Raw genomic sequence first — 24,693 nt, 5'->3', positions numbered from 1 at the left:
TTGAAAAGTGCCAAAGCAAACAACCCAAAAAGGCCTCAAAAATATCACAACCAAGATCAAAGTAACTGCCTGGAGAGAGTCTCCTCAATGACTGTGGAAGAGTTCCATTTATCCTGGGACACACCCGGCCCAGGTGTTTCCCATGTAGCTGACGACCCTCCCAACTCCGCCCACCGGCATCCTAACAAGGAAACAAGAACAAAGAGAGAATACGGCAGACAGAGTGGGAGGGTCGTCACACTGACCACAGCTATTTAAAATGAGACTGTCATATTCTATAACTGACCACAGCTATTTAAAATGAGACTATCATATTCTATAACTGACCACAAAGCATCACCTCGGAAGACAATGGATCAGGTAGCTTTGTATGGGAATTGCAGGTTTGGCGAAGCGGCTACAATTCAGCATTCTATCCAATTCAGTAAATAATAACTCAATAACTTTGAGGCTTTTGCGAGTAAAGTTGACCCATTTTGGCAAGTGTGGCCGACAGGTGTGAATCTCCCAATTCGCCTTCATCAGTGAGAAAGGGATGAAATGGACAGACTCTCTTTCTCACACACACACACACACTCAAGCCTCACAGCACAGAGGAGCGTATGGTTCAGCCTAACTCGGGCGTTTACACCTCTATTAGCCCCTCTCCCTCCTCTGATTCAGCCTGTAATCAAACATTGACAGCTATTTAGTCAGCGTTAATTCTAATTCACAGCTCTCCTCCCTCTCTTCCCCCTCTCTCACTGTCAGAGTTGTTAATTATCGCTGGGAAAAGCACCCGGGAGGGCGAGAGGGATGCTGTGTACGCACACCAGTTGTTTTGGCACCAGAACCACAGTCCAATCAGATCTTTTGATACTGTCTGAATTGAGAAGTAGAGGTGGCACATTGTTTTGTGGTCGAATCTTCTTTCTCAATAATGAACCAAAATATTTGAATCCTTAAAGTCTTTGCTGCTCGCTGTAGTAATTTAAAAGCAAATGGTTTTGGTATCAATAACGTAAAGATAAAAGTAGCTATGCAACTCTTTGGCTCTGGAGCAAATATGCATGTTGTGCACAGTCCATGATCAATGAGCAAATACAGGGCCTTCAGAAAGTATTCACACCCCTTGACTTATTCCACATCTTGTTGTGTTACAGCCTGAATTCAAAATGGATTAAATAGATGTTTTCCCCTCACCCATCTACACACAATACCCCATAATGTCAAAGCGGAATTATGATTTTAGAAATGTTTACATATTAAAGCTGACATTTCTTGAGTAAATAAGTATTCAACCCTTTGTTATGGCAAGCCTAAATAAGTTCAGGAGTAAAAAGTTGCTTAACAAGTCACATAATAAGTTGCATGGACTCACTCTGTGTGCAATAATAGTGTTTAACATGATTTTTGAATGAATGCCTCATCTCTGTACCCCCACACAGGGTCCCTCAGTCGAGCAGTGAATTTCAAACACAGATTCAACCACATAGACCAGGGAGATTTTCCAAGGCCTCACAAAGAAGGGCACCTATTGGTAGATGGGTAAAAAACACTCCAGTCACTACAAAGATACAAGCGTCCTTCCTAACTCAGAGGAAGGAAACCGTTCAGGGATTTCATCGCGAGGCCAATGGTGACTTTAAAACAGTTACAGAGTTGAATGGCTGTGGTAGGAGAAAACTGAGGATGGATGAACAACATTGTAGTTACTCCACAATAATAACATCATTGACAGTGAAAAGAAGGAAGCCTGTACAGAATAAAAATATTCCAAAACATGCATCCTGTTTGCAACAAGGAAATAAAGTAATACTGAAGAAAAAAAATGCCAAAGCAATTAACTTTTTGTCCTGAATACAAAAGTGTTATGTTTGGGGCTAATCCAATACAACACCTTACTGAGTATCACTCTCCATATTTCAAGCATAGTGGTGGCTGCATCATGTTATGGGTATGCTTGTAATCATTAAGGACTGGGGAGTTTTTCAGGATAAAAATAAATGGAATGGCGCTAAGCACAGGCAAAATCCTAGAGGAAAACCTGGTTCAGTCTGCTTTCCACCAGACACTGGGAGATGAATTCACCTTTCAGCAGGACAATAACCTAAAACACAATGCCAAATCTACACTGGACTTGCTTACCAAGAAGACTGTGAATGTTCCTGAGTGGCCGAGTTACAGTTTTGACTTAAATCTACTTGAAAATCTATGGTAAGACCTGAAAATGGTTGTCTAACAATGATCAACAACCAATTGACAGAGCTTGAAGAATTTTGAAAAGAATAATGGGCAAGTGTTATACAATCCAGGTGTGGAAAGCTCTTAGAGACTTACCCAGAAAGACTCACAGCTGTAGTCAAAGGCAAAAGTACTTCTACAAAGGATTGACACAGTGGTGTGAATACTTAAGTAAATTAGATATTTCTGTATTTCATTTTCAATAAATTAGCTAAAGTTTCTAAAAACGTTTTTTCTCTTTGTCATTATGAGGTATTGTGTGTAGATTGGTTAGAAAATAAATCAATTGAATCCATTTTGAAATCAGGCTGTGACAACAACAAAATGGGGAATAAGTCAAGGCCAAGGGGTGTGAATACTTTCTGAAGGCCCTGTATATAAATGGTTTACCAAATGAGTTAGCGCAGTAGTGTCTGAAAGCAGTGGTTTTGGGTATTGTTGAATTCTGAACTCCGTATCTCCTATCTGTCTTCAGGTAGTGAAAGGCCTAACCTATCTATGGAGCCTGAAGATTCTACACAGAGGTCAGTGATGTGGAAGGTAGTAGATTCTTCACAGAGGTCAGTGAGGTGAAAGGTAGTAGATTCTACACAGAGGTCAGTGAGGTGAAAGGTAGTAGATTCTACACAGAGGTCAGTGAGGTGGAAGGTAGTAGATTCTACACAGAGGTCAGTGAGGTGGAAGGTAGTAGATTCTACACAGAGGTCAGTGAGGTGGAAGGTAGTAGATTCTACACAGAGGTCAGTGAGGTGGAAGGTAGTAGATTCTACACAGAGGTCAGTGAGGTGGAAGGTAGTAGATTCTACACAGAGGTCAATGAGGTGGAAGGTAGTAGATTCTACACAGAGGTCAATGAGGTGGAAGGTAGTAGATTCTACACAGAGGTCAGTGAGGTGGAAGGTAGTCGATTCTACACAGAGGTCAGTGAGGTGAAAGGTAGTAGATTCTACACAGAGGTCAGTGAGGTGAAAGGTAGTAGATTCTACACAGAGGTCAGTGAGGTGGAAGGTAGTAGATTCTACACAGAGGTCAATGAGGTGGAAGGTAGTAGATTCTACACAGAGGTCAATGAGGTGGAAGGTAGTAGATTCTACACAGAGGTCAGTGAGGTGAAAGATAGTAGATTCTACACAGAGGTCAATGAGGTGAAAGGTAGTAGATTCTACATAGAGGTCAGCGAGGTGAAAGGTAGTAGATTCTACACAGAGGTCAATGAGGTGGAAGGTATAGTATCAGTCAACAGTTTGGACACACCTACTCATTCAAGGGTTTTTCTTTATTTGTACTATTTTCTACATTGTAGAATAATAGTGAAGACATCAAAACTATGAAATAACACATATGGAATCATGTAGTCACCAAACAATTGTTAAACAAATCAAAATATATTATCTATTTTAGATTCTTCAAAGTAGCCACCCTTTGCCTTGATGACAGCTTTGCACACTCTTGGCATTCTCTCAACCAGCTTCATGAGGAATGCTTTTCCAACAGTCTTGAAGGAGTTCCCACGTATGCTGAGCACTTGTTGGCTGCTTTTCCTTCACTCTGCGGTCCAACTCATCCCAAACCATCTCAATTGGGTTGAGAACGGGTGATTGTGGAGGCCAGGTCATTTGATGCAGCACTCCATCACTCTCCTTGGTCAAATAGCCCTTACACTGCCTGGAGGTGTGTTTTGGGTCATTGTCCTGTTGAAAAACAAATGATAGTCCCACTAAGCGCAAACCAGATGGGATAGCTATCGCTGCATAATGCTGTGGTAGCCATGCTGGTTAAGTGTGCCTTGAATTCTAAATAAATCACAGACAGTGTTACCAGCAAAGCCCCCCCACACCATCACACCTCCTCCTCCATGCTTCACGGTGGGAACCACACATGCGGAGATCATCCGTTCACCTACTCTGCATCGCACAAAGACACGGCGGTTGGAACCAAAAATCTCAAATTTGGACTCATCAGACCAAAGGACAGATTTCCACCAGTCTAATGTCCATTGCTCGTGTTTCTTGGCCCAAGCAAGTATCTTCTTATTATTGGTGTCCTTTAGTAGTGGTTTCTTTGCAGCAATTCGACCATGAATGCCTGATTCATACAGTCTCCTCTGAACAGTTGATATTGAGATGTGTCTGTTACTTGAAGTCTGTGAAGCATTTATTTGGGCTTCAATCTGAGGTGCAGTTAACTCTAATGAACTTATCCTCTGCAGCAGATGTAACTCTGGGTCTTCCTTTCCTGTGGCGGTCCTCATGAGAGCCAGTTTCGTCATAGCGCTTGATGGTTTTTGCGACTGCACTTGAATAAACGTTCAAAGTTCTTGAAATGTTCCGGATTGACTGACCTTCATGTTTTAAAGTAATGATGGACTGTCGTTTCTCTTTGCTTATTTGAGCTGTTCTTGCCATAATATGGACTTTGTCTTTTACCAAATATCTTCTGTATACCCCCCCTACCTTGTCACAACACAACTGATTGGCTCAAACGCTTTAAGAAGGAAAGAAATTCCACAAATGAACTTTTAACAAGGCACACCTGTTAATTGAAATGCATTCCAGGTGACTACCTCATGAAGCTGGTTGAGAGAATGCCAAAAGTGTGCAAAGCTGTCATCAAGGCAAAGGGTGGCACTTTGCAGAATCTCAAATATAAAATATATTTTGATTTGTTGAACACTTATTTGGTTACTACATGATTCCATATGTGTTATTTCATTGTTTTGATGTCTTCACTATTATTCTACAATGTAGAAAATAGTAAAAATAAAGACAACCCCCTGAATGAGTAGGTGTGTTCAAACTGTTGACTGGTGCTGTATAGGTAGTAGATTCTACACAGAGGTCAGTGATGTGGAAGATAGTAGATTCTACACAGAGGTCAGTGAGGTGAAAGGTAGTAGATTCTACACAGAGGTCAGTGAGGTGGAAGGTAGTAGATTCTACACAGAGGTCAGTGAGGTGGAAGGTAGTAGATTCTACACAGAGGTCAGTGATGTGGAAGGTAGTAGATTCTACACAGAGGTCAGTGAGGTGAAATGTAGTAGATTCTACACAGAGGTCAGTGAGGTGGAAGGTAGTAGATTCAGCGAGGTGAAAGGTGGTAGATTCTACACAGAGGTCAGTGTGGTGAAAGGTAGTAGATTCTTCACAGAGGTCAGTGAGGTGAAAGGTAGTAGATTCTACACAGAGGTCAGTGAGGTGAAAGGTAGTAGATTCTACACAGAGGTCAGTGAGGTGGAAGGTAGTAGATTCTACACAGAGGTCAGTGAGGTGGAAGGTAGTAGATTCTACACAGAGGTCAGTGAGGTGGAAGGTAGTAGATTCTACACAGAGGTCAGTGAGGTGGAAGGTAGTAGATTCTACACAGAGGTCAGTGAGGTGGAAGGTAGTAGATTCTACACAGAGGTCAGTGAGGTGGAAGGTAGTCGATTCTACACAGAGGTCAGTGAGGTGAAAGGTAGTAGATTCTACACAGAGGTCAGTGAGGTGAAAGGTAGTAGATTCTACACAGAGGTCAGTGAGGTGGAAGGTAGTAGATTCTACACAGAGGTCAATGAGGTGGAAGGTAGTAGATTCTACACAGAGGTCAATGAGGTGGAAGGTAGTAGATTCTACACAGAGGTCAGTGAGGTGAAAGATAGTAGATTCTACACAGAGGTCAATGAGGTGAAAGGTAGTAGATTCTACATAGAGGTCAGCGAGGTGAAAGGTAGTAGATTCTACACAGAGGTCAATGAGGTGGAAGGTATAGTACCAGTCAACAGTTTGGACACACCTACTCATTCAAGGGTTTTTCTTTATTTGTACTATTTTCTACATTGTAGAATAATAGTGAAGACATCAAAACTATGAAATAACACATATGGAATCATGTAGTCACCAAACAATTGTTAAACAAATCAAAATATATTATCTATTTTAGATTCTTCAAAGTAGCCACCCTTTGCCTTGATGACAGCTTTGCACACTCTTGGCATTCTCTCAACCAGCTTCATGAGGAATGCTTTTCCAACAGTCTTGAAGGAGTTCCCACGTATGCTGAGCACTTGTTGGCTGCTTTTCCCTTCACTCTGCGGTCCAACTCATCCCAAACCATCTCAATTGGGTTGAGAACGGGTGATTGTGGAGGCCAGGTCATTTGATGCAGCACTCCATCACTCTCCTTGGTCAAATAGCCCTTACACTGCCTGGAGGTGTGTTTTGGGTCATTGTCCTGTTGAAAAACAAATGATAGTCCCACTAAGCGCAAACCAGATGGGATAGCTATCGCTGCATAATGCTGTGGTAGCCATGCTGGTTAAGTGTGCCTTGAATTCTAAATAAATCACAGACAGTGTTACCAGCAAAGCCCCCCCCACACCATCACACCTCCTCCTCCATGCTTCACGGTGGGAACCACACATGCGGAGATCATCCGTTCACCTACTCTGCATCGCACAAAGACACGGCGGTTGGAACCAAAAATCTCAAATTTGGACTCATCAGACCAAAGGACAGATTTCCACCAGTCTAATGTCCATTGCTCGTGTTTCTTGGCCCAAGCAAGTATCTTCTTATTATTGGTGTCCTTTAGTAGTGGTTTCTTTGCAGCAATTCGACCATGAATGCCTGATTCATACAGTCTCCTCTGAACAGTTGATATTGAGATGTGTCTGTTACTTGAAGTCTGTGAAGCATTTATTTGGGCTTCAATCTGAGGTGCAGTTAACTCTAATGAACTTATCCTCTGCAGCAGATGTAACTCTGGGTCTTCCTTTCCTGTGGCGGTCCTCATGAGAGCCAGTTTCGTCATAGCGCTTGATGGTTTTTGCGACTGCACTTGAATAAACGTTCAAAGTTCTTGAAATGTTCCGGATTGACTGACCTTCATGTTTTAAAGTAATGATGGACTGTCGTTTCTCTTTGCTTATTTGAGCTGTTCTTGCCATAATATGGACTTTGTCTTTTACCAAATATCTTCTGTATACCCCCCCTACCTTGTCACAACACAACTGATTGGCTCAAACGCTTTAAGAAGGAAAGAAATTCCACAAATGAACTTTTAACAAGGCACACCTGTTAATTGAAATGCATTCCAGGTGACTACCTCATGAAGCTGGTTGAGAGAATGCCAAAAGTGTGCAAAGCTGTCATCAAGGCAAAGGGTGGCACTTTGCAGAATCTCAAATATAAAATATATTTTGATTTGTTGAACACTTATTTGGTTACTACATGATTCCATATGTGTTATTTCATTGTTTTGATGTCTTCACTATTATTCTACAATGTAGAAAATAGTAAAAATAAAGACAACCCCCTGAATGAGTAGGTGTGTTCAAACTGTTGACTGGTGCTGTATAGGTAGTAGATTCTACACAGAGGTCAGTGATGTGGAAGATAGTAGATTCTACACAGAGGTCAGTGAGGTGAAAGGTAGTAGATTCTACACAGAGGTCAGTGAGGTGGAAGGTAGTAGATTCTACACAGAGGTCAGTGAGGTGGAAGGTAGTAGATTCTACACAGAGGTCAGTGATGTGGAAGGTAGTAGATTCTACACAGAGGTCAGTGAGGTGAAATGTAGTAGATTCTACACAGAGGTCAGTGAGGTGGAAGGTAGTAGATTCAGCGAGGTGAAAGGTGGTAGATTCTACACAGAGGTCAGTGTGGTGAAAGGTAGTAGATTCTACACAGAGGTCAGTGAGGTGGAAGGTATAGGTAGTAGATTCTACACAGAGGTCAGCGAGGTGAAAGGTGGTAGATTCTACACAGAGGTCAGCGAGGTGGAAGGTAGTAGATTCTACACAGAGGTCAGTGAGGTGGAAGGTAGTAGATTCTACACAGAGGTCAGTGAGGTGGAAGGTAGTAGATTCTACACAGAGGTCAATGAGGTGGAAGGTAGTAGATTCTACACAGAGGTCAGTGATGTGGAAGGTAGTAGATTCTACACAGAGGTCAGTGAGGTGGAAGGTAGTAGATTCTACACAGAGGTCAATGAGGTGGAAGGTAGTAGATTCTACACAGAGGTCAGTGATGTGGAAGGTAGTAGATTCTACACAGAGGTCAGTGAGGTGTAAGGTAGTAGATTCTACACAGAGGTCAATGAGGTGGAAGGTAGTAGATTCTACACAGAGGTCAGTGAGGTGAAAGGTAGTAGATTCTACACAGAGGTCAGTGATGTGGAAGGTAGTAGATTCTACACAGAGGTCAGTGAGGTGGAAGGTAGTAGATTCTACACAGAGGTCAATGAGGTGTAAGGTAGTAGATTCTACACAGAGGTCAATGAGGTGTAAGGTAGTAGATTCTACACAGAGGTCAGTGAGGTGAAAGGTAGTAGATTCTACACAGAGGTCAATGAGGTGGAAGGTAGTAGATTCTACACAGAGGTCAGTGAGGTGGAAGGTAGTAGATTCTACACAGAGGTCAGTGAGGTGGAAGATAGTAGATTCTACACAGAGGTCAGTGAGGTGGAAGGTAGTAGATTCTTCAGAGGTCAGTGAGGTGGAAGGTAGTAGATTCTACACAGAGGTCAGTGAAGTGGAAGGTAGTAGATTCTACACAGAGGTCAGTGAAGTGGAAGGTAGTAGATTCTACACAGAGGCCAATGAGGTGAAAGGTAGTAGATTCTACACAGAGGTCAGTGAGGTGGAAGGTAGTAGATTCTACACAGAGGTCAGTGAGGTGAAAGGTAGTAGATTCTACACAGAGGTCAGTGATGTGGAAGGTAGTATATTCTACACAGAGGTCAATGAGGTGAACGGTATTAATTCTACACAGAGGTCAGTGAGGTGGAAGGTAGTGTAGATTCTACACAGAGGTCAGTGAGGTGGAATGTAGTAGATTCTACACAGAGGTCAGTGAGGTGAAAGGTAGTAGATTCTACACAGAGGTCAGTGAGGTGGAATGTAGTAGATTCTACACAGAGGTCAGTGAGGTGAAAGGTAGTAGATTCTACACAGAGGTCAGTGATGTGGAAGGTAGTAGATTCTACACAGAGGTCAGTGAGGTGGAAGGTAGTAGATTCTACACAGAGGTCAATGAGGTGGAAGGTAGTAGATTCTACACAGAGGTCAGTGATGTGGAAGGTAGTAGATTCTACACAGAGGTCAGTGAGGTGGAAGGTAGTAGATTCTACACAGAGGTCAATGAGGTGGAAGGTAGTAGATTCTACACAGAGGTCAGTGAGGTGAAAGGTAGTAGATTCTACACAGAGGTCAGTGATGTGGAAGGTAGTAGATTCTACACAGAGGTCAGTGAGGTGGAAGGTAGTAGATTCTACACAGAGGTCAATGAGGTGGAAGGTAGTAGATTCTACACAGAGGTCAGTGAGGTGAAAGGTAGTAGATTCTACACAGAGGTCAATGAGGTGGAAGGTAGTAGATTCTACACAGAGGTCAGTGAGGTGGAAGGTAGTAGATTCTACACAGAGGTCAGTGAGGTGGAAGATAGTAGATTCTACACAGAGGTCAGTGAGGTGGAAGGTAGTAGATTCTTCAGAGGTCAGTGAGGTGGAAGGTAGTAGATTCTACACAGAGGTCAGTGAAGTGGAAGGTAGTAGATTCTACACAGAGGTCAGTGAAGTGGAAGGTAGTAGATTCTACACAGAGGTCAATGAGGTGAAAGGTAGTAGATTCTACACAGAGGTCAGTGAGGTGGAAGGTAGTAGATTCTACACAGAGGTCAGTGAGGTGAAAGGTAGTAGATTCTACACAGAGGTCAGTGATGTGGAAGGTAGTATATTCTACACAGAGGTCAGTGAGGTGGAAGGTAGTAGATTCTACACAGAGGTCAGTGAGGTGGAAGGTAGTAGATTCTACACAGAGGTCAGCGAGGTGAAAGGTAGTAGATTCTACACAGAGGTCAGTGAGGTGGAAGGTAGTAGATTCTACACAGAGGTCAGTGAGGTGGAAGGTAGTAGATTCTACACAGAGGTCAGTGATGTGGAAGGTAGTAGATTCTACACAGAGGTCAGTGAGGTGGAAGGTAGTAAATTCTACACAGAGGTCAGTGAGGTGGAATGTAGTAGATTCTACACAGAGGTCAGTGAGGTGAAAGGTAGTAGATTCTACACAGAGGTCAGTGAGGTGGAATGTAGTAGATTCTACACAGAGGTCAATGAGGTGAACGGTATTAATTCTACACAGAGGTCAGTGAGGTGGAAGGTAGTGTAGATTCTACACAGAGGTCAGTGAGGTGGAATGTAGTAGATTCTACACAGAGGTCAGTGAGGTGAAAGGTAGTAGATTCTACACAGAGGTCAGTGAGGTGAAAGGTAGTAGATTCTACACAGAGGTCAATGAGGTGAACGGTATTAATTCTACACACAGGTCAGTGAGAGGTGGAAGGTATATGTAGAAGGTCATGGAAGGAGAATACTGTCATGATGCTGTATACAGTACAGATCTGCAATCTTAATTTGATCACTTTCGTCAAAGAGAATCTTCCTGATGTAACTTAGTAGTGTGTTCAAGGTTTAAAAGGCTTCTAAAGTTTGTAAATTTCCACTTTAAAAATGTCAGAAAGGTATAAACCGTTACAATAATAATAATTTCCTGTTGCTGCAGGATAATGTTCCTGCTTTGAGAAACTGGTCAAATGAAGATGTAACATGAGTATACTCTCTGTGATTGGCTGAGGCTGCTGCTATTACTGTGTGTGTCTGTCTCTGTAGACGTCAAGCCTTCCAACATGCTGGTCAACACTAGAGGTCAAGTGAAGCTCTGTGACTTTGGAGTCAGCACGCAGGTACAATCCCCCCCCCCGTGTGTGTGTGTACCTCTGTCTGTTTGTCTCTGTCTGTGTGTATTGACAGTGTGTGTGTGTGTGTACCTCTGTCTGTGTGTATTGACAGTGTGTGAGAGTGTGTAGTTGACCTGTCAATCTGTACCTATTCATTGTCTCCTCACGACAGCGGAGGCTCCTTGAGGGACAGCCTCTCACATTAACTTCCTCACTACCATTGTTCCACAGGCCCTCGAAAACATTCACTTGTTATAATTACTACTCACACTCACACACACACACACACACACACAACGGCAAAGCTTCATTGATATGCCTTTGATGGACGTGGCAAGAGCGTGGCTGGCAGACAAAAGCTGAGGTGCGTTTGGTGTGTGTGTGTGTGTGTGTGTGTGTGTGTGTGTGTCATCACATCACCCTGGGACAGCCCTTCCAACTCCCCCAAAAAATGGACCCCAGAGAATAACTCCCCCATACACACACACACACACACTCACCCTGTCACCCCCACGCCCCAATTTTAATTAATTTCCATCCCTCTCTCCTTGGAGATGTGAAGCAGCGTTGACCCCTGCACAGGCTTCTGAATGGTAGCTTTAACTCCACACACACACACACTGCCCTGTAGGAAGGTCAGTGTCTCTGCGTTCCCTGAGCAGGACCTTCCCTCCAAACACAGGAGCCATCAGGGAACACAGTCATTCACTCATTATCACAGCCCTGTCATCCATGGCATGTCCCATTGTGCTCATAGACTCTGTCACGAACCGGCTCAAGTTCGTAACAAAAGGGAGACACGTGGAGACAAGGAGTACTCAAAGTATATATTTATTAATTAAAGTAACTAACTGAAATAACAATGGGGTGTGTAATCAGTAGTGTAAGTGAGTGTTTGCTTGCTTGCATAAATGTAATATAGAAAAGTGTTGATAAGTGCTAAAGCAAACAACCCAAAAAAGGCCACAAAAATATCACAACCAAAATCAAAGTATCTGCCTGGAGAGAGTCTCCTCAATGACTGTGGAAGAGTTCCATTTATGCTGGGACACACCCGGCCAAGGTGTTTCCCATGTAGCTGACGACCCTCCCAACTCCGCCCCCCGGCATCCTAATAAGGAAACAAGAGCAAAGAGAGAATACGGCAGACAGAGTGGGAGGGTCGTCACACCCCCCCCCATAAGACCGGGGACCAACAAGGACCCCCGGACCAACGTACCAGCCCCTGCGTCCCAAACCGACAATTTGTACATGTTCACCCCTCCACTTGCCCCACCCATCATCCTCCTCTCCAGACCTCAGCAACCTTTACACAGGAAGCAACCTTTAAGAGGAAAGAAAAACACAAGACTAGGAGGGGACAAACAGGAAAGATAGAACATGACAAAATCAAACACTGGTCGGTCACATCAATATTCATGAACAGGGCGCACGAGAGAGCGCATCAGCAATCACGTTATCAGTCCCCCGGATGTGCCGCACATCTAGATGGAAAGATTGTAAAAATAAACACCATCTCATTATCCTCTGATTAGGACACCTCATGGACCTCAAAAATGTGAGAGGGTTATGGTCGGTGTAGACCACAATAGGTACTACACCCGACCCAACATACACTTCAAAGTGTTGTAGCGCCCATATAAGTGCTAATGCTTCTTTTTCAATGACCGAATAGTTCAACTGATAATGGTTAAACTTTTTGGAAAAGAAACTAACAGGCCTCTCAACCCCAGCCACATCTGCTTGCAGCAACACTGCACCCGCCCCCACATGACTAGCATCCACCTGCAAGGTAAATGACAAATCCACACGAGGAGCAGCCAGTACCGGAGTTGAAGTAAGCAACCTCTTTGCATCTTCGAAAGCCTGTTGACAATGAGAAGACCATACGTACACAGCCTTAGCTTTCAGCAAATCTGTCAAGGAGCGACCACAGTAGAGAAGTTCCTACAAAAACCACGATAATACCCAATCATTCCCAAGAAACGCATCAGTTCCTTTTTAGTAGTTGGTAGTGGAAAAGCATCAATAGCTACCACTTTAGCCCGAACAGGACGCACTTCACCCTGCCCAACCACCTTTCCAAGGTATGTAACAGTCGCCTGAGCAAACTCACATTTAGCCAAATTTATCGTGAGACGACCCGCAGCCAGACGTTCGAACAAGGCTTGAATACGGGACAGATGTTCCTCCCAAGTATCTGCATATATCACTACATCGTCCAGATAAACAGCGCACCCGGCCAGACCAGAGACAACCCTGTTCATAAGTCGCTGAAAAGTTGCAGGCGCATTACGCAGCCCGAAACTCATAACCGAATACGAGTACAGACCAAAAGGTGTAATAAAGGCAGAGATTTCACGTGCCCTACTGCGTCAGTGGCACCTGCCAATAGCCCTTTAACAGGTCAAATTTGCTCACAAACTTAGCTGCGCCCGACTTGATCAACGCAGTCCTCCATCCGAGGAAGAGGAAATGAATCCGGCTTAGTGACATCGTTTACCTTACGGTAGTCCGTACAAAATCTGTTTGTTCCATCCGATTTACTGACCAAGATACAGGGGAGAAGCCCAACTGGAGAAAGAAGGCTCTGCTATTTTACTCTCCAGCATGTACCTGACCTCAGCATCCAGACAACGCAGTTTCTCTGAAGAAACTCTATAGAACCGTTGACGAATGGGGTCAGCATCTCCAATGTCAATATCATGTTCTATTAAGTTTGTACGTGTTGGTGTATCAGAAAACAACCCTGGAAATCTCCGAATCAGACCCACCATCTCTTTCCGCCCATCAACAGGTAGATGAGTAAGAAGACTATCTAAAATCTCCAGTGTCTCTGAATTCTTCAATCTACCCTGCAGTATGCAATCGTCGGGACCAGAAACATCTTCCTGCTCCTGCACAGACCTAGCATGACCAGAATCCAGGGAATAAACAGTATCAGCCAAAAGAACAGCCTTACCGTCCTCTGTAGACTCCCCCTGTTCAGTCTCAGAGGAACGTGCATAATAGGGTTTTAACAAATTTATATGGCACAGTTGGTGTGCTTTCCTCCGTTCTGGAGTGGCAACTAGATAATTTTGCTCAGTGTACTGGCGCACCACTGTATATGGACCTTGAAACTTGGCTTGAAAAGGAGAACCAACAATTGGCAGCAGAGCCAGAACCTGATCACCTGGACTAAAGTGACGAGGCTCAGCTCGCCGATCATATATGCTCTTCATCCTGTCCTGTGAAGATGATAGCTTCTCTTTAGCCATTTCACCAGCGGCATACAAGCGTCGCCGAAAATCACACACATATGATAACAGGGACTGAGGAGGCTCGGGAGACTTCCAGTCATCCTGGAGAACAGATAAAAGCCCACGCACCTTATGTCCAAACACTAGGTCATTTGGGCTAAAACCTGTGCTTTCCTGTGAAACCTCCCTAGCAGCTAACAGTAACCAAGGCAACCCCTCCTCCCAATCCTTATCCATCTCAGTACAATAAGATCTCAACAAAGACTTAAGCGTTTGATGGAAACGTTCCAGTGCTCCTTGACTTTGGGCATGATAAGCGCTAGACAAGTTGTGTTTAATATGGAGTTGTTGGAGAACCTGTCCAAAGAGATTAGAGGTGAAATTAGATCCTTGATCACTTTGAATGACCTTAGGGATTCCAAACAGTGAGAAAAACTGAGTCAAAGCTTTTAACACAGACTTAGTCGTGATAGACCGGAGAGGATAGGCAGCAGGAAACCTAGTGGTCTGACACATCACCGTCAACAAATAATTACTACCCTTTCTGGAACGAGGCAGAGGACCAACACAGTCAATAATCAGATACTCAAAAGGTTTACTGAGTACAGGAATAGGGAACAGTGGTACCGGCTTAATAGCTTGATTAGGTTTACCAGTTAATTGACAGGTGTGACAAGTTTTGATGAAATCAGAAACATCCCTCTTTAATCTTGGCCAAAAAAATGTCGTAATATGCGATTGTAGGTTTTTCTCACACCCATATGCCCAGCAACGTCGTTGTGAGAAGTTGTCAGCACCAACTCACGAAGCTTAACTGGTACCACAACCTGACTAATCGCCTCCCCCAGAAAACAACTACCATGAGACATCCACTTTCTCATCAGGACCTCCTCTTGGAGAAAATAGCCCTGTGCGACATCTCCCAACTGTTCCACAGACACAATTTGGTCCCGCAACTCTTCTAATGTAGGGTCAGTCCGTTGCGCCTCGATTAAATCGGAGCGGGATACAGATAACGGGATAACAGGGAAAACAGTAACAGACTTCTTTATGGTATTCTCGTTAGCCAGCTCCGTGACCAGGTCGTCCTGTATCATAGAACGCGTCACTGCACACGCAGAAAACACCTCTGGGAAATTCTGCGCACTCTCATCAGGAATCCCTACAATTGACGGCTTAGTGGAAACCACTAAAGATGGAGACATGATAGGCCACACACGCTCCCCAGCCAAGTTATTTCCAAGGATCACGTCAATACCCTCAATAGGCAATGAAGGACGCACCCCCACAACAACCTCACCTTTCACCAGTCCACAATCCAACATCAGTTTATGCAATGGAACTGACAGAGTGTTCAAACCTATTCCCCTAATTAGAACACTATTCCCCGAATCAGTCTCCGCAGAGAAGGGTAACACAGATTCCAACACAAATGATTCAGAGGCACCTGTGTCTCTTAGGATCTTTACTGGCACTAGGTTCTTACTTCCTACCATAGACACAAAACCCTCCGTAACGAAAGGTAAATAGTCGGGATCAATATAACCCTTCACCTGGCTCCGGGCATGAGACAATGCGTCATGAGTGAACTGATGTGGAACAGGCGCGGCTAACGCTGCAGGCCTCGATTTACCATAAGCACCTGTACTGAATTTACCCCTAGACCTAAGAATCGGACATTCATTTTTCCAATGACCTAATTCTTGACAGTAGTGACACTCTTGACCAACGTCAGTTTTACCACGGGTATCAGGCTCAACCCTATTTGAATGAAACTCTGCCCGGGAACCGAAGTATCTCGGCGAGCGAGGCCCAAATCTCTGCGAACGCCCCCCACTCACTCCGAATACGGGGTTCTGCAAAAACATTTTTGTGAGTCAACACATATTCATCTGCCAAAACCGCAGCTTCAGCAACAGTCTTTATTTTTCGTTCGTTAATGTACGTCGCTATACGATCAGGGATTGTGTCCTTAAATTGTTCTAACATAATCAGATCACACAGCCCTTGGAAAGTCATAACTGCAGAGGCAGAACACCAGCGATTGAACTGTGAAGATAATATTCGCGCAAACTCAACATGAGTCTGCTGATCATCCCTTTTTAAAGTTCTAAATCGTTGGCGGTAAGCCTCAGGGACCAATTCGTAACTCTGTAACACAGCCGTTTTAACCTTCTCATAACTAACACTGTCTGCTACGCTAAGAGCTGAATATGCTTCTTGCGCTTTACCAGTCAGCACACACTGCAACATCAAAGTGCGATCAGAATCAGGCCAACTCCTAGCGTCAGCAACACGCTCAAACAACGAAAAGAATGTCTCCGGGTCCTTTTCATTAAACTGGGGCAACAACCGTAAATTCCCTACAACATCAAATGTCTCTGGATTACGACCAAAAGAGGAACGACCCCTAGGTAACTCTGGGTCACCTTCCCAGAGCAAACTCTCCCCCTGAGAGCTTTTCTTCCCTAACCAACTCTAGTCGCTCTTGTTGCAGCTTGATTTTAGCACGCTCCATATCCTGTTTAAATTCCAATTCCCTTTCATATTTTACACGATCATGCTCCATTTTAGCTTGTTCATGCTCTAGCTGTAACAGAAGCAGTTCTTTCTGCTGTTCAAAAAGAAGACCACCATGACTAACCGATGGAGCGGTCATTGTAACATATCGGGAGACAACGTGTCCTCAGCAGAGGCTGCCCCAGTGGTAACATCCAGAATACCACTCTCCATCAAATTGGCCTTCAATATTAACCTAATAGAATTTTTTTAGGCGTTTATCACTAATTTCAACCTTGTAGTGTTCAGCAACCTTCAACAGCTGTTCTTTAGTACATAATTCTAACAGTTCTTCTGATGGAAAGCGAATGAACTCATCTACATTAGACGCCATAATCAAGAAAAAAAAATATATATATAGATCATAATAATCTTGCTCAACCCCTCTGCTGAGCACACCAGACACAAGAGAAATGACAATCACACCGAGCACCACAGAAGAGAGCTGGGATATGGAGCTTCCCCAACCTACAATAACTCAACCCTAGTCTTCGTGCAGATTCGCGGTGGGTAATTACGCACTGTAGCCCGCTGGCAAGGAATTAAACCCCCAGCACGCTGGTAGATTTCCCCAAGCCACGGATGTGCCCCGAGACAACTGCTCAGTCCACTGACACCACACAAAAATAACAAACATTTAACCATGCCCAACGTATCCCAAACAAAACACGTCACTAAGCCTATCAGGGGAAAAAGCTATAGCTCCGGGTAGCAAATGTCACTACCCTACCCAATCTCCCACTGAGGTACACAGCCGATTGTACTCACCTCAGACCGATGTCCCAACAGCGAGTAGAGCAAGAGTTTCCAGGCTGGGCAGGGACTGGAAACTAACCAATGTACTCTCTCTAACGCAGTACAAAACCCAAAGGCAACCAATACTGGCCTATCAAACTCAAACAAACTAACAAAATTTACAAAGAAAAACCCTACAGCATTGGACATTAACTCCACGTTCTCCCAAACACAACCAGTTCAAAATCCCAGACGAGCCCCCACTTGTCACGAACCGGCTCAAGTTCGTAACAAAAGGGAGACACGTGGAGACAAGGAGTACTCAAAGTATATATTTATTAATTAAAGTAACTAACTGAAATAACAATGGGGTGTGTAATCAGTAGTGTAAGTGAGTGTTTGCTTGCATAAATGTAATATAGAAAAGTGTTGATAAGTGCTAAAGCAAACAACCCAAAAAAGGCCACAAAAATATCACAACCAAAATCAAAGTATCTGCCTGGAGAGAGTCTCCTCAATGACTGTGGAAGAGTTCCATTTATGCTGGGACACACCCGGCCAAGGTGTTTCCCATGTAGCTGACGACCCTCCCAACTCCGCCCCCCGGCATCCTAATAAGGAAACAAGAGCAAAGAGAGAATACGGCAGACAGAGTGGGAGGGTCGTCACAACTCACACACACTCCGAGGTCCTCACGTCCTCATCCTAGTCCCCTGTGAGAGGGGTGAGAACACACCACAATAACACTGACATTTCAATAGATTTGGGTGTGTAAGTCAGGGAGGGATAGGAGATGGGAGCGGTACTTAATGTAGGACAAACAGTCTCTGCCATGCCGACTCTCAAAGTCATTTTGTTTCAGTTATAGCCATCACTATGGTCATTTTAGTTATAGCCATCACTATGGTCATTTTGTTTCAGTTATAGCCATCACTATGGTCATTTCAGTTATAGCCATCAATATGGTCATTTTGTTTCAGTTATAGCCATCACTATGGTCATTTTGTTTCAGTTATAGCCATCACTATGGTCATTTTGTTTCAGTTATAGCCATCACTATGGTCCTTTTGTTTCAGTTATAGCCATCACTATGGTCATTTTGTTTCAGTTATAGCCATCACTATGGTCATTTTGTTTCAGTTATAGCCATCACTATGGTCATTTTGTTTCAGTTATAGCCATCACTGGTCATTTCAGTTATAGCCATCACTATGGTCCTTTTGTTTCAGTTAGAGCCATCACTATGGTCATTTTGTTTCAGTTATAGCCATCACTGTGGTCATTTCAGTTATAGTCATCACTATGTTCATTTCAGTTATAGTCATCACTATGGTCATTTCAGTTATAGCCATCACTATGGTCATTTCAGTTATAGCCATCACTATGGTCCTTTTGTTTCAGTTATAGCCATCACTATGGTCATTTTGTTTCAGTTATAGCCATCACTATGGTCATTTTGTTTCAGTTATAGCCATCACTATGGTCATTTTGTTTCAGTTATAGCCATCACTGGTCATTTCAGTTATAGCCATCACTATGGTCCTTTTGTTTCAGTTAGAGCCATCACTATGGTCATTTTGTTTCAGTTATAGCCATCACTGTGGTCATTTCAGTTATAGTCATCACTATGTTCATTTCAGTTATAGTCATCACTATGGTCATTTCAGTTATAGCCATCACTATGGTCATTTCAGTTATAGCCATCACTATGGTCATTTTGTTGCAGTTATAGCCACCACTATGGTCATTTCAGTTATAGCCATCATTATGGTCATTTCAGTTACAGCCACCACTATGGTCATTTTGTTTCAGTTATAGCCATCACTATGGTCATTTTGTTTCAGTTATAGCCATCACTATGGTCATTTTGTTTCAGTTTTAGCCATCACTATGGTCATTTCAGTTATAGCCATCACTATGGTCCTTTTGTTTCAGTTATAGCCATCACTATGGTCATTTTGTTTCAGTTATAGCCATCACTATGGTCATTTTGTTTCAGTTATAGCCATCACTATGGTCATTTTGTTTCAGTTATAGCCATCACTGGTCATTTCAGTTATAGCCATCACTATGGTCCTTTTGTTTCAGTTAGAGCCATCACTATGGTCATTTTGTTTCAGTTATAGCCATCACTATGGTCATTTCAGTTAGAGCCATCACTATGGTCATTTTGTTTCAGTTATAGCCATCACTGTGGTCATTTCAGTTATAGTCATCACTATGTTCATTTCAGTTATAGTCATCACTATGGTCATTTCAGTTATAGCAATCACTATGGTCATTTCAGTTATAGCCATCACTATGGTCATTTTGTTGCAGTTATAGCCACCACTATGGTCATTTCAGTTATAGCCATCACTATGGTCATTTCAGTTACAGCCACCACTATGGTCATTTTGTTTCAGTTATAGCCATCACTGGTCATTTCAGTTATAGCCATCACTATGGTCCTTTTGTTTCAGTTAGAGCCATCACTATGGTCATTTTGTTTCAGTTATAGCCATCACTGTGGTCATTTCAGTTATAGTCATCACTATGTTCATTTCAGTTATAGTCATCACTATGGTCATTTCAGTTATAGCCATCACTATGGTCATTTCAGTTATAGCCATCACTATGGTCATTTTGTTGCAGTTATAGCCACCACTATGGTCATTTCAGTTATAGCCATCATTATGGTCATTTCAGTTACAGCCACCACTATGGTCATTTTGTTTCAGTTATAGCCATCACTATGGTCATTTTGTTTCAGTTATAGCCATCACTATGGTCATTTTGTTTCAGTTTTAGCCATCACTATGGTCATTTCAGTTATAGCCATCACTATGGTCCTTTTGTTTCAGTTATAGCCATCACTATGGTCATTTTGTTTCAGTTATAGCCATCACTATGGTCATTTTGTTTCAGTTATAGCCATCACTATGGTCATTTTGTTTCAGTTATAGCCATCACTGGTCATTTCAGTTATAGCCATCACTATGGTCCTTTTGTTTCAGTTATAGCCATCACTATGGTCATTTTGTTTCAGTTATAGCCATCACTGGTCATTTCAGTTAGAGCCATCACTATGGTCATTTTGTTTCAGTTATAGCCATCACTGTGGTCATTTCAGTTATAGTCATCACTATGTTCATTTCAGTTATAGTCATCACTATGGTCATTTCAGTTATAGCAATCACTATGGTCATTTCAGTTATAGCCATCACTATGGTCATTTTGTTGCAGTTATAGCCACCACTATGGTCATTTCAGTTATAGCCATCACTATGGTCATTTCAGTTACAGCCACCACTATGGTCATTTTGTTTCAGTTATAGCCATCACTATGGTCATTTTGTTTCAGTTATAGCCATCACTATGGTCATTTTGTTTCAGTTTTAGCCATCACTATGGTCATTTCAGTTATAGCCATCACTATGGTCCTTTTGTTTCAGTTAGAGCCATCACTATGGTCATTTTGTTTCAGTTATAGCCATCACTGTGGTCATTTCAGTTATAGCCATCACTATGTTCATTTCAGTTATAGTCATCACTATGGTAATTTCAGTTATAGCCATCACTATGGTCATTTTGTTGCAGTTATAGCCACCACTATGGTCATTTCAATTAGAGCCATCACTATGGTCATTTCAGTTACAGCCATCACTATGGTCATTTTGTTTCAGTTATAGCCATCACTATGTTCATTTAAGGTATAGCCATCACTATGGTCATTTTGTTTCAGTTATAGCCATCACTATGGTCATTTTATTTCAGTTATAGCCATCACTATGGTCATTTCAGTTATAGCCATCACCATGGTCATTTCAGTTATAGCCATCACCATGGTCATTTCAGTTATAGCCATCACCATGTTCATTTCAGTTATAGCCATCACTGGTAATTTCAGTTATAGCCATCAGTATGGTCATTTCAGTTATAGCCATCACTATGGTCATTTTGTTTCAGTTATAGCCATCACTATGGTCATTTCAGTTATAGCCATCACTATGGTCATTTCAGTTATAGCCATCACTATGGTCATTTCAGTTATAGCCATCACTATGGTCATTTAGTTTCAGTTATAGCCATCACTATGGTCATTTCAGTTATAGCCATCACTATGGTCATTTCAGTTATAGCCATCACTATGGTCAATTTGTTTCAGTTATAGCCATCACTATGGTCATTTTGTTTCAGTTACAGCCATCACTATGGTCATTTCAGTTATAGCCATCACTATGGTCATTTTGTTTCAGTTACAGCCATCACTATGGTCATTTCAGTTATAGCCATCACTATGGTCATTTTGTTTCAGTTATAGCCATCACTATGGTCATTTTGTTTCAGTTATAGCCATCACTATGGTAATTTCAGTTATAGCCATCACCATGGTCATTTCAGTTATAGCCATCACCATGGTCATTTCAGTTATAGCCATCACTGGTCATTTCAGTTATAGCCATCACTATGGTCATTTCAGTTATAGCCATCACTATGGTCATTTTGTTTCAGTTATAGCCATCACTATGGTCATTTCAGTTATACCATCACTATGGTCATTTCAGTTATAGCCATCACTATGGTCATTTCAGTTATACCTGTCCCAGACCTGCTGTTTTCAACTCTTTAATGATCGGCTATGAAAAGCCAACTGAGAGACCTGAGCCCTAGGACCATACGTCGGGACTACCGGCCGTGGTGACTCCTTGCTGTCCCCAGTCCGCCTGGCCTTGCTGCTATTCCAGTTTCAACTGTTCTGCCTGCGGTTATGGAACCCCTACCTGTCCCAGACCTGCTGTTTTCAACTCTTAATGATCGGCTATGAAAAGCCAACTGAGATTTATTCCTGATTATTATTTGACCATGCTTGTCACTTATGAACATTTTTGAACATCTTGGCATGGTTCTGTTATAATCTCCACCCGGCACAGCCAGAAGAGGACTGGCCACCCCTCATAGCCTGGTTCCTCTCTAGGTTTCTTCCTAGGCTTTCGCCTTTCTAGGGAGTTTTTCCTAGCCACCGTGCTTCTACACCTGCATTACTAGCTGTTTGGGGTTTTAGGCTGGGTTTCTGTACAGCACTTCGAGATATTAGCTGATGTAAGAAGGGCTATATAAAATAAAATTGATTGATTGATTGAGTTATAGCCATCACTATGGTCATTTCAGTTATAGCCATCACTATGGTTATTTCAGTTATAGCTATCATTATGGTCATTTAGTTTCAGTTATAGCCATCACTATGGTCATTTCAGTTATAGCCATCACTATGGTCATTTAGTTGTTGTTATAGCCATCACTATGGTCATTTTGTTTCAGTTACAGCCATCACTATGGTCATTTAAGTTATAGCCATCACTATGGTCATTTAGTTTTTGTTATAGCCATCACTATGGTCATTTCAGTTATAGCCATCACTATGGTCATTTAGTTTTTGTTATAGCCATCACTATGGTCATTTTGTTTCAGTTATAGCCACCACTATGGTCAATTCAGTATAGCCATCACTATGGTCATTTTGTTTCAGATACAGCCATCACTATGGTCATTTTGTTTCAGTTATAGCCACCACTATGGTCAATTCAGTATAGCCATCACTATGGTCATTTTGTTTCAGATACAGCCATCACTATGGTCATTTCAGTTATAGCCATCACTATGGTCATTTCAGTTATAGCCATCACCATGGTCATTTCAGTTACAGCCATCACTCTGGTCATTTTGTTTCAGTTACAGCCATCACTATGGTCATTTCAGTTATAGCCATCACTATGGTCATTTTGTTTCAGTTATAGCTATCACTATGGTCATTTCAGTTATAGCCATCACAATGGTTATTTCAGTTATAGTCATCACTATGGTCTTTTCAATTATAGCCATCACTATGGTCATTTTGTCTATACAGGAATATAATAACATATAATGTATACCTTTTATATACAGTGTAATGTGAAGTGTACTTTTCCCATAAACAAATCAATTTGCTGTTTTACCATATTTGGACAAAACTGAATGACCTTTAAGAATAAGTTATCATGTGAAACAATTGGACAAATCGACTGTAAGACAAAAGCAAAGCACAACCTTTTTGCTCAGTCAATTCTTACTGAAGGAAAGAGAGAAACCCATATACAGTTTATCAGTCTAACCTACCCGTCTTTTGTTTGCAGTTGGTGAATTCGATCGCCAAGACGTATGTGGGAACTAACGCGTACATGGCAGTAAGTAGACCTAATATGAATACATTTTGGTGGCAGTTGGACATCTTGGTGAAAGAGGCCCTGCATGTTGTTTTGGGGGCTTTTGTGCCAGCCTTGAAAATGTTCTAGGGGAAACGTTGACAGGACATATGGCATCTGATCATGCAGTAACCACATATGGCTCAGTTGAGCACAATAAAGTTTCCTAAATCTCAAGTCAACCACAGCATACTGCCTCGTCTGACGCCCTTGTGTCTACCCTGCAGCCAGAGAGGATATCTGGGGAGCAGTACGGCATCCATTCAGACGTCTGGAGTGTGGGCATCTCCTTCATGGAGGTACCAGAATAATGTGCTGTTTATATACAGTGGGGAGAACAAGTATTTGATACACTGCCGATTTTGCAGGTTTTCCTACTTACAAAGCATGTAGAGGTCTGTAATTTTTATCATAGGTACACTTCAACTGTGAGAGACGGAATCTAAAACAAAAATCCAGAAAATCACATTGTATGATTTTTAAGTAATTAATTTGCATTTTATTGCATGACATAAGTATTTGATCACCTACCAACCAGTAAGAATTCCGGCTCTCACAGACCTGTTAGTTTTTCTTTAAGAAGCCCTCCTGTTCTCCACTCATTACCTGTATTAACTGCACCTGTTTGAACTCGTTACCTGTATAAAAGACACCTGTCCACACACTCAATCAAACAGACTCCAACCTCTCCACAATGGCCAAGACCAGAGAGCTGTGTAAGGACATCAGGGATAAAATTGTAGACCTGCACAAGGCTGGGATGGGCTACAGGACAATAGGCAAGCAGCTTGGTGAGAAGGCAACAACTGTTGGCGCAATTATTAGAAAATGGAAGAACTTCAAGATGACGGTCAATCACCCTCGGTCTGGGGCTCCATGCAAGATCTCACCTCGTGGGGCATCAATGATCATGAGGAAGGTGAGGGATCAGCCCAGAACTACACGGAAGGACCTGGTCAATGACCTGAAGAGAGCTGGGACCACAGTCTCAAAGAAAACCAT

The 24,693-nt window shown here is 42.6% G+C and overlaps 1 protein-coding gene across 3 annotated transcripts in view; it reads left to right on the top strand.

Moving 5' to 3' along the window:
* map2k5 (mitogen-activated protein kinase kinase 5) overlaps positions 1-24,693 on the top strand; it is a 122,790-nt gene that overhangs the window by 55,837 nt on the left and 42,260 nt on the right. For all 3 annotated transcript variants that reach the window (XR_006661810.1, XR_006001715.2, XM_041882876.2), the window contains 4 exons: positions 2,699-2,747; positions 10,867-10,940; positions 23,623-23,673; positions 23,919-23,990. Coding sequence is in view for 1 of the 3 variants with exons in the window: in XM_041882876.2 (XP_041738810.1) it covers positions 2,699-2,747; positions 10,867-10,940; positions 23,623-23,673; positions 23,919-23,990 (246 nt within the window). In the remaining 2 variants the exon portion in view is untranslated. The remainder of the gene's footprint in view (positions 1-2,698; positions 2,748-10,866; positions 10,941-23,622; positions 23,674-23,918; positions 23,991-24,693) is intronic.

Source organism: Coregonus clupeaformis, chromosome 15 (assembly GCF_020615455.1).
Source record: "Coregonus clupeaformis isolate EN_2021a chromosome 15, ASM2061545v1, whole genome shotgun sequence".
Lineage (NCBI taxonomy): Eukaryota > Metazoa > Chordata > Actinopteri > Salmoniformes > Salmonidae > Coregonus > Coregonus clupeaformis.
This window is presented reverse-complemented; position numbering and strand designations above follow the sequence as displayed.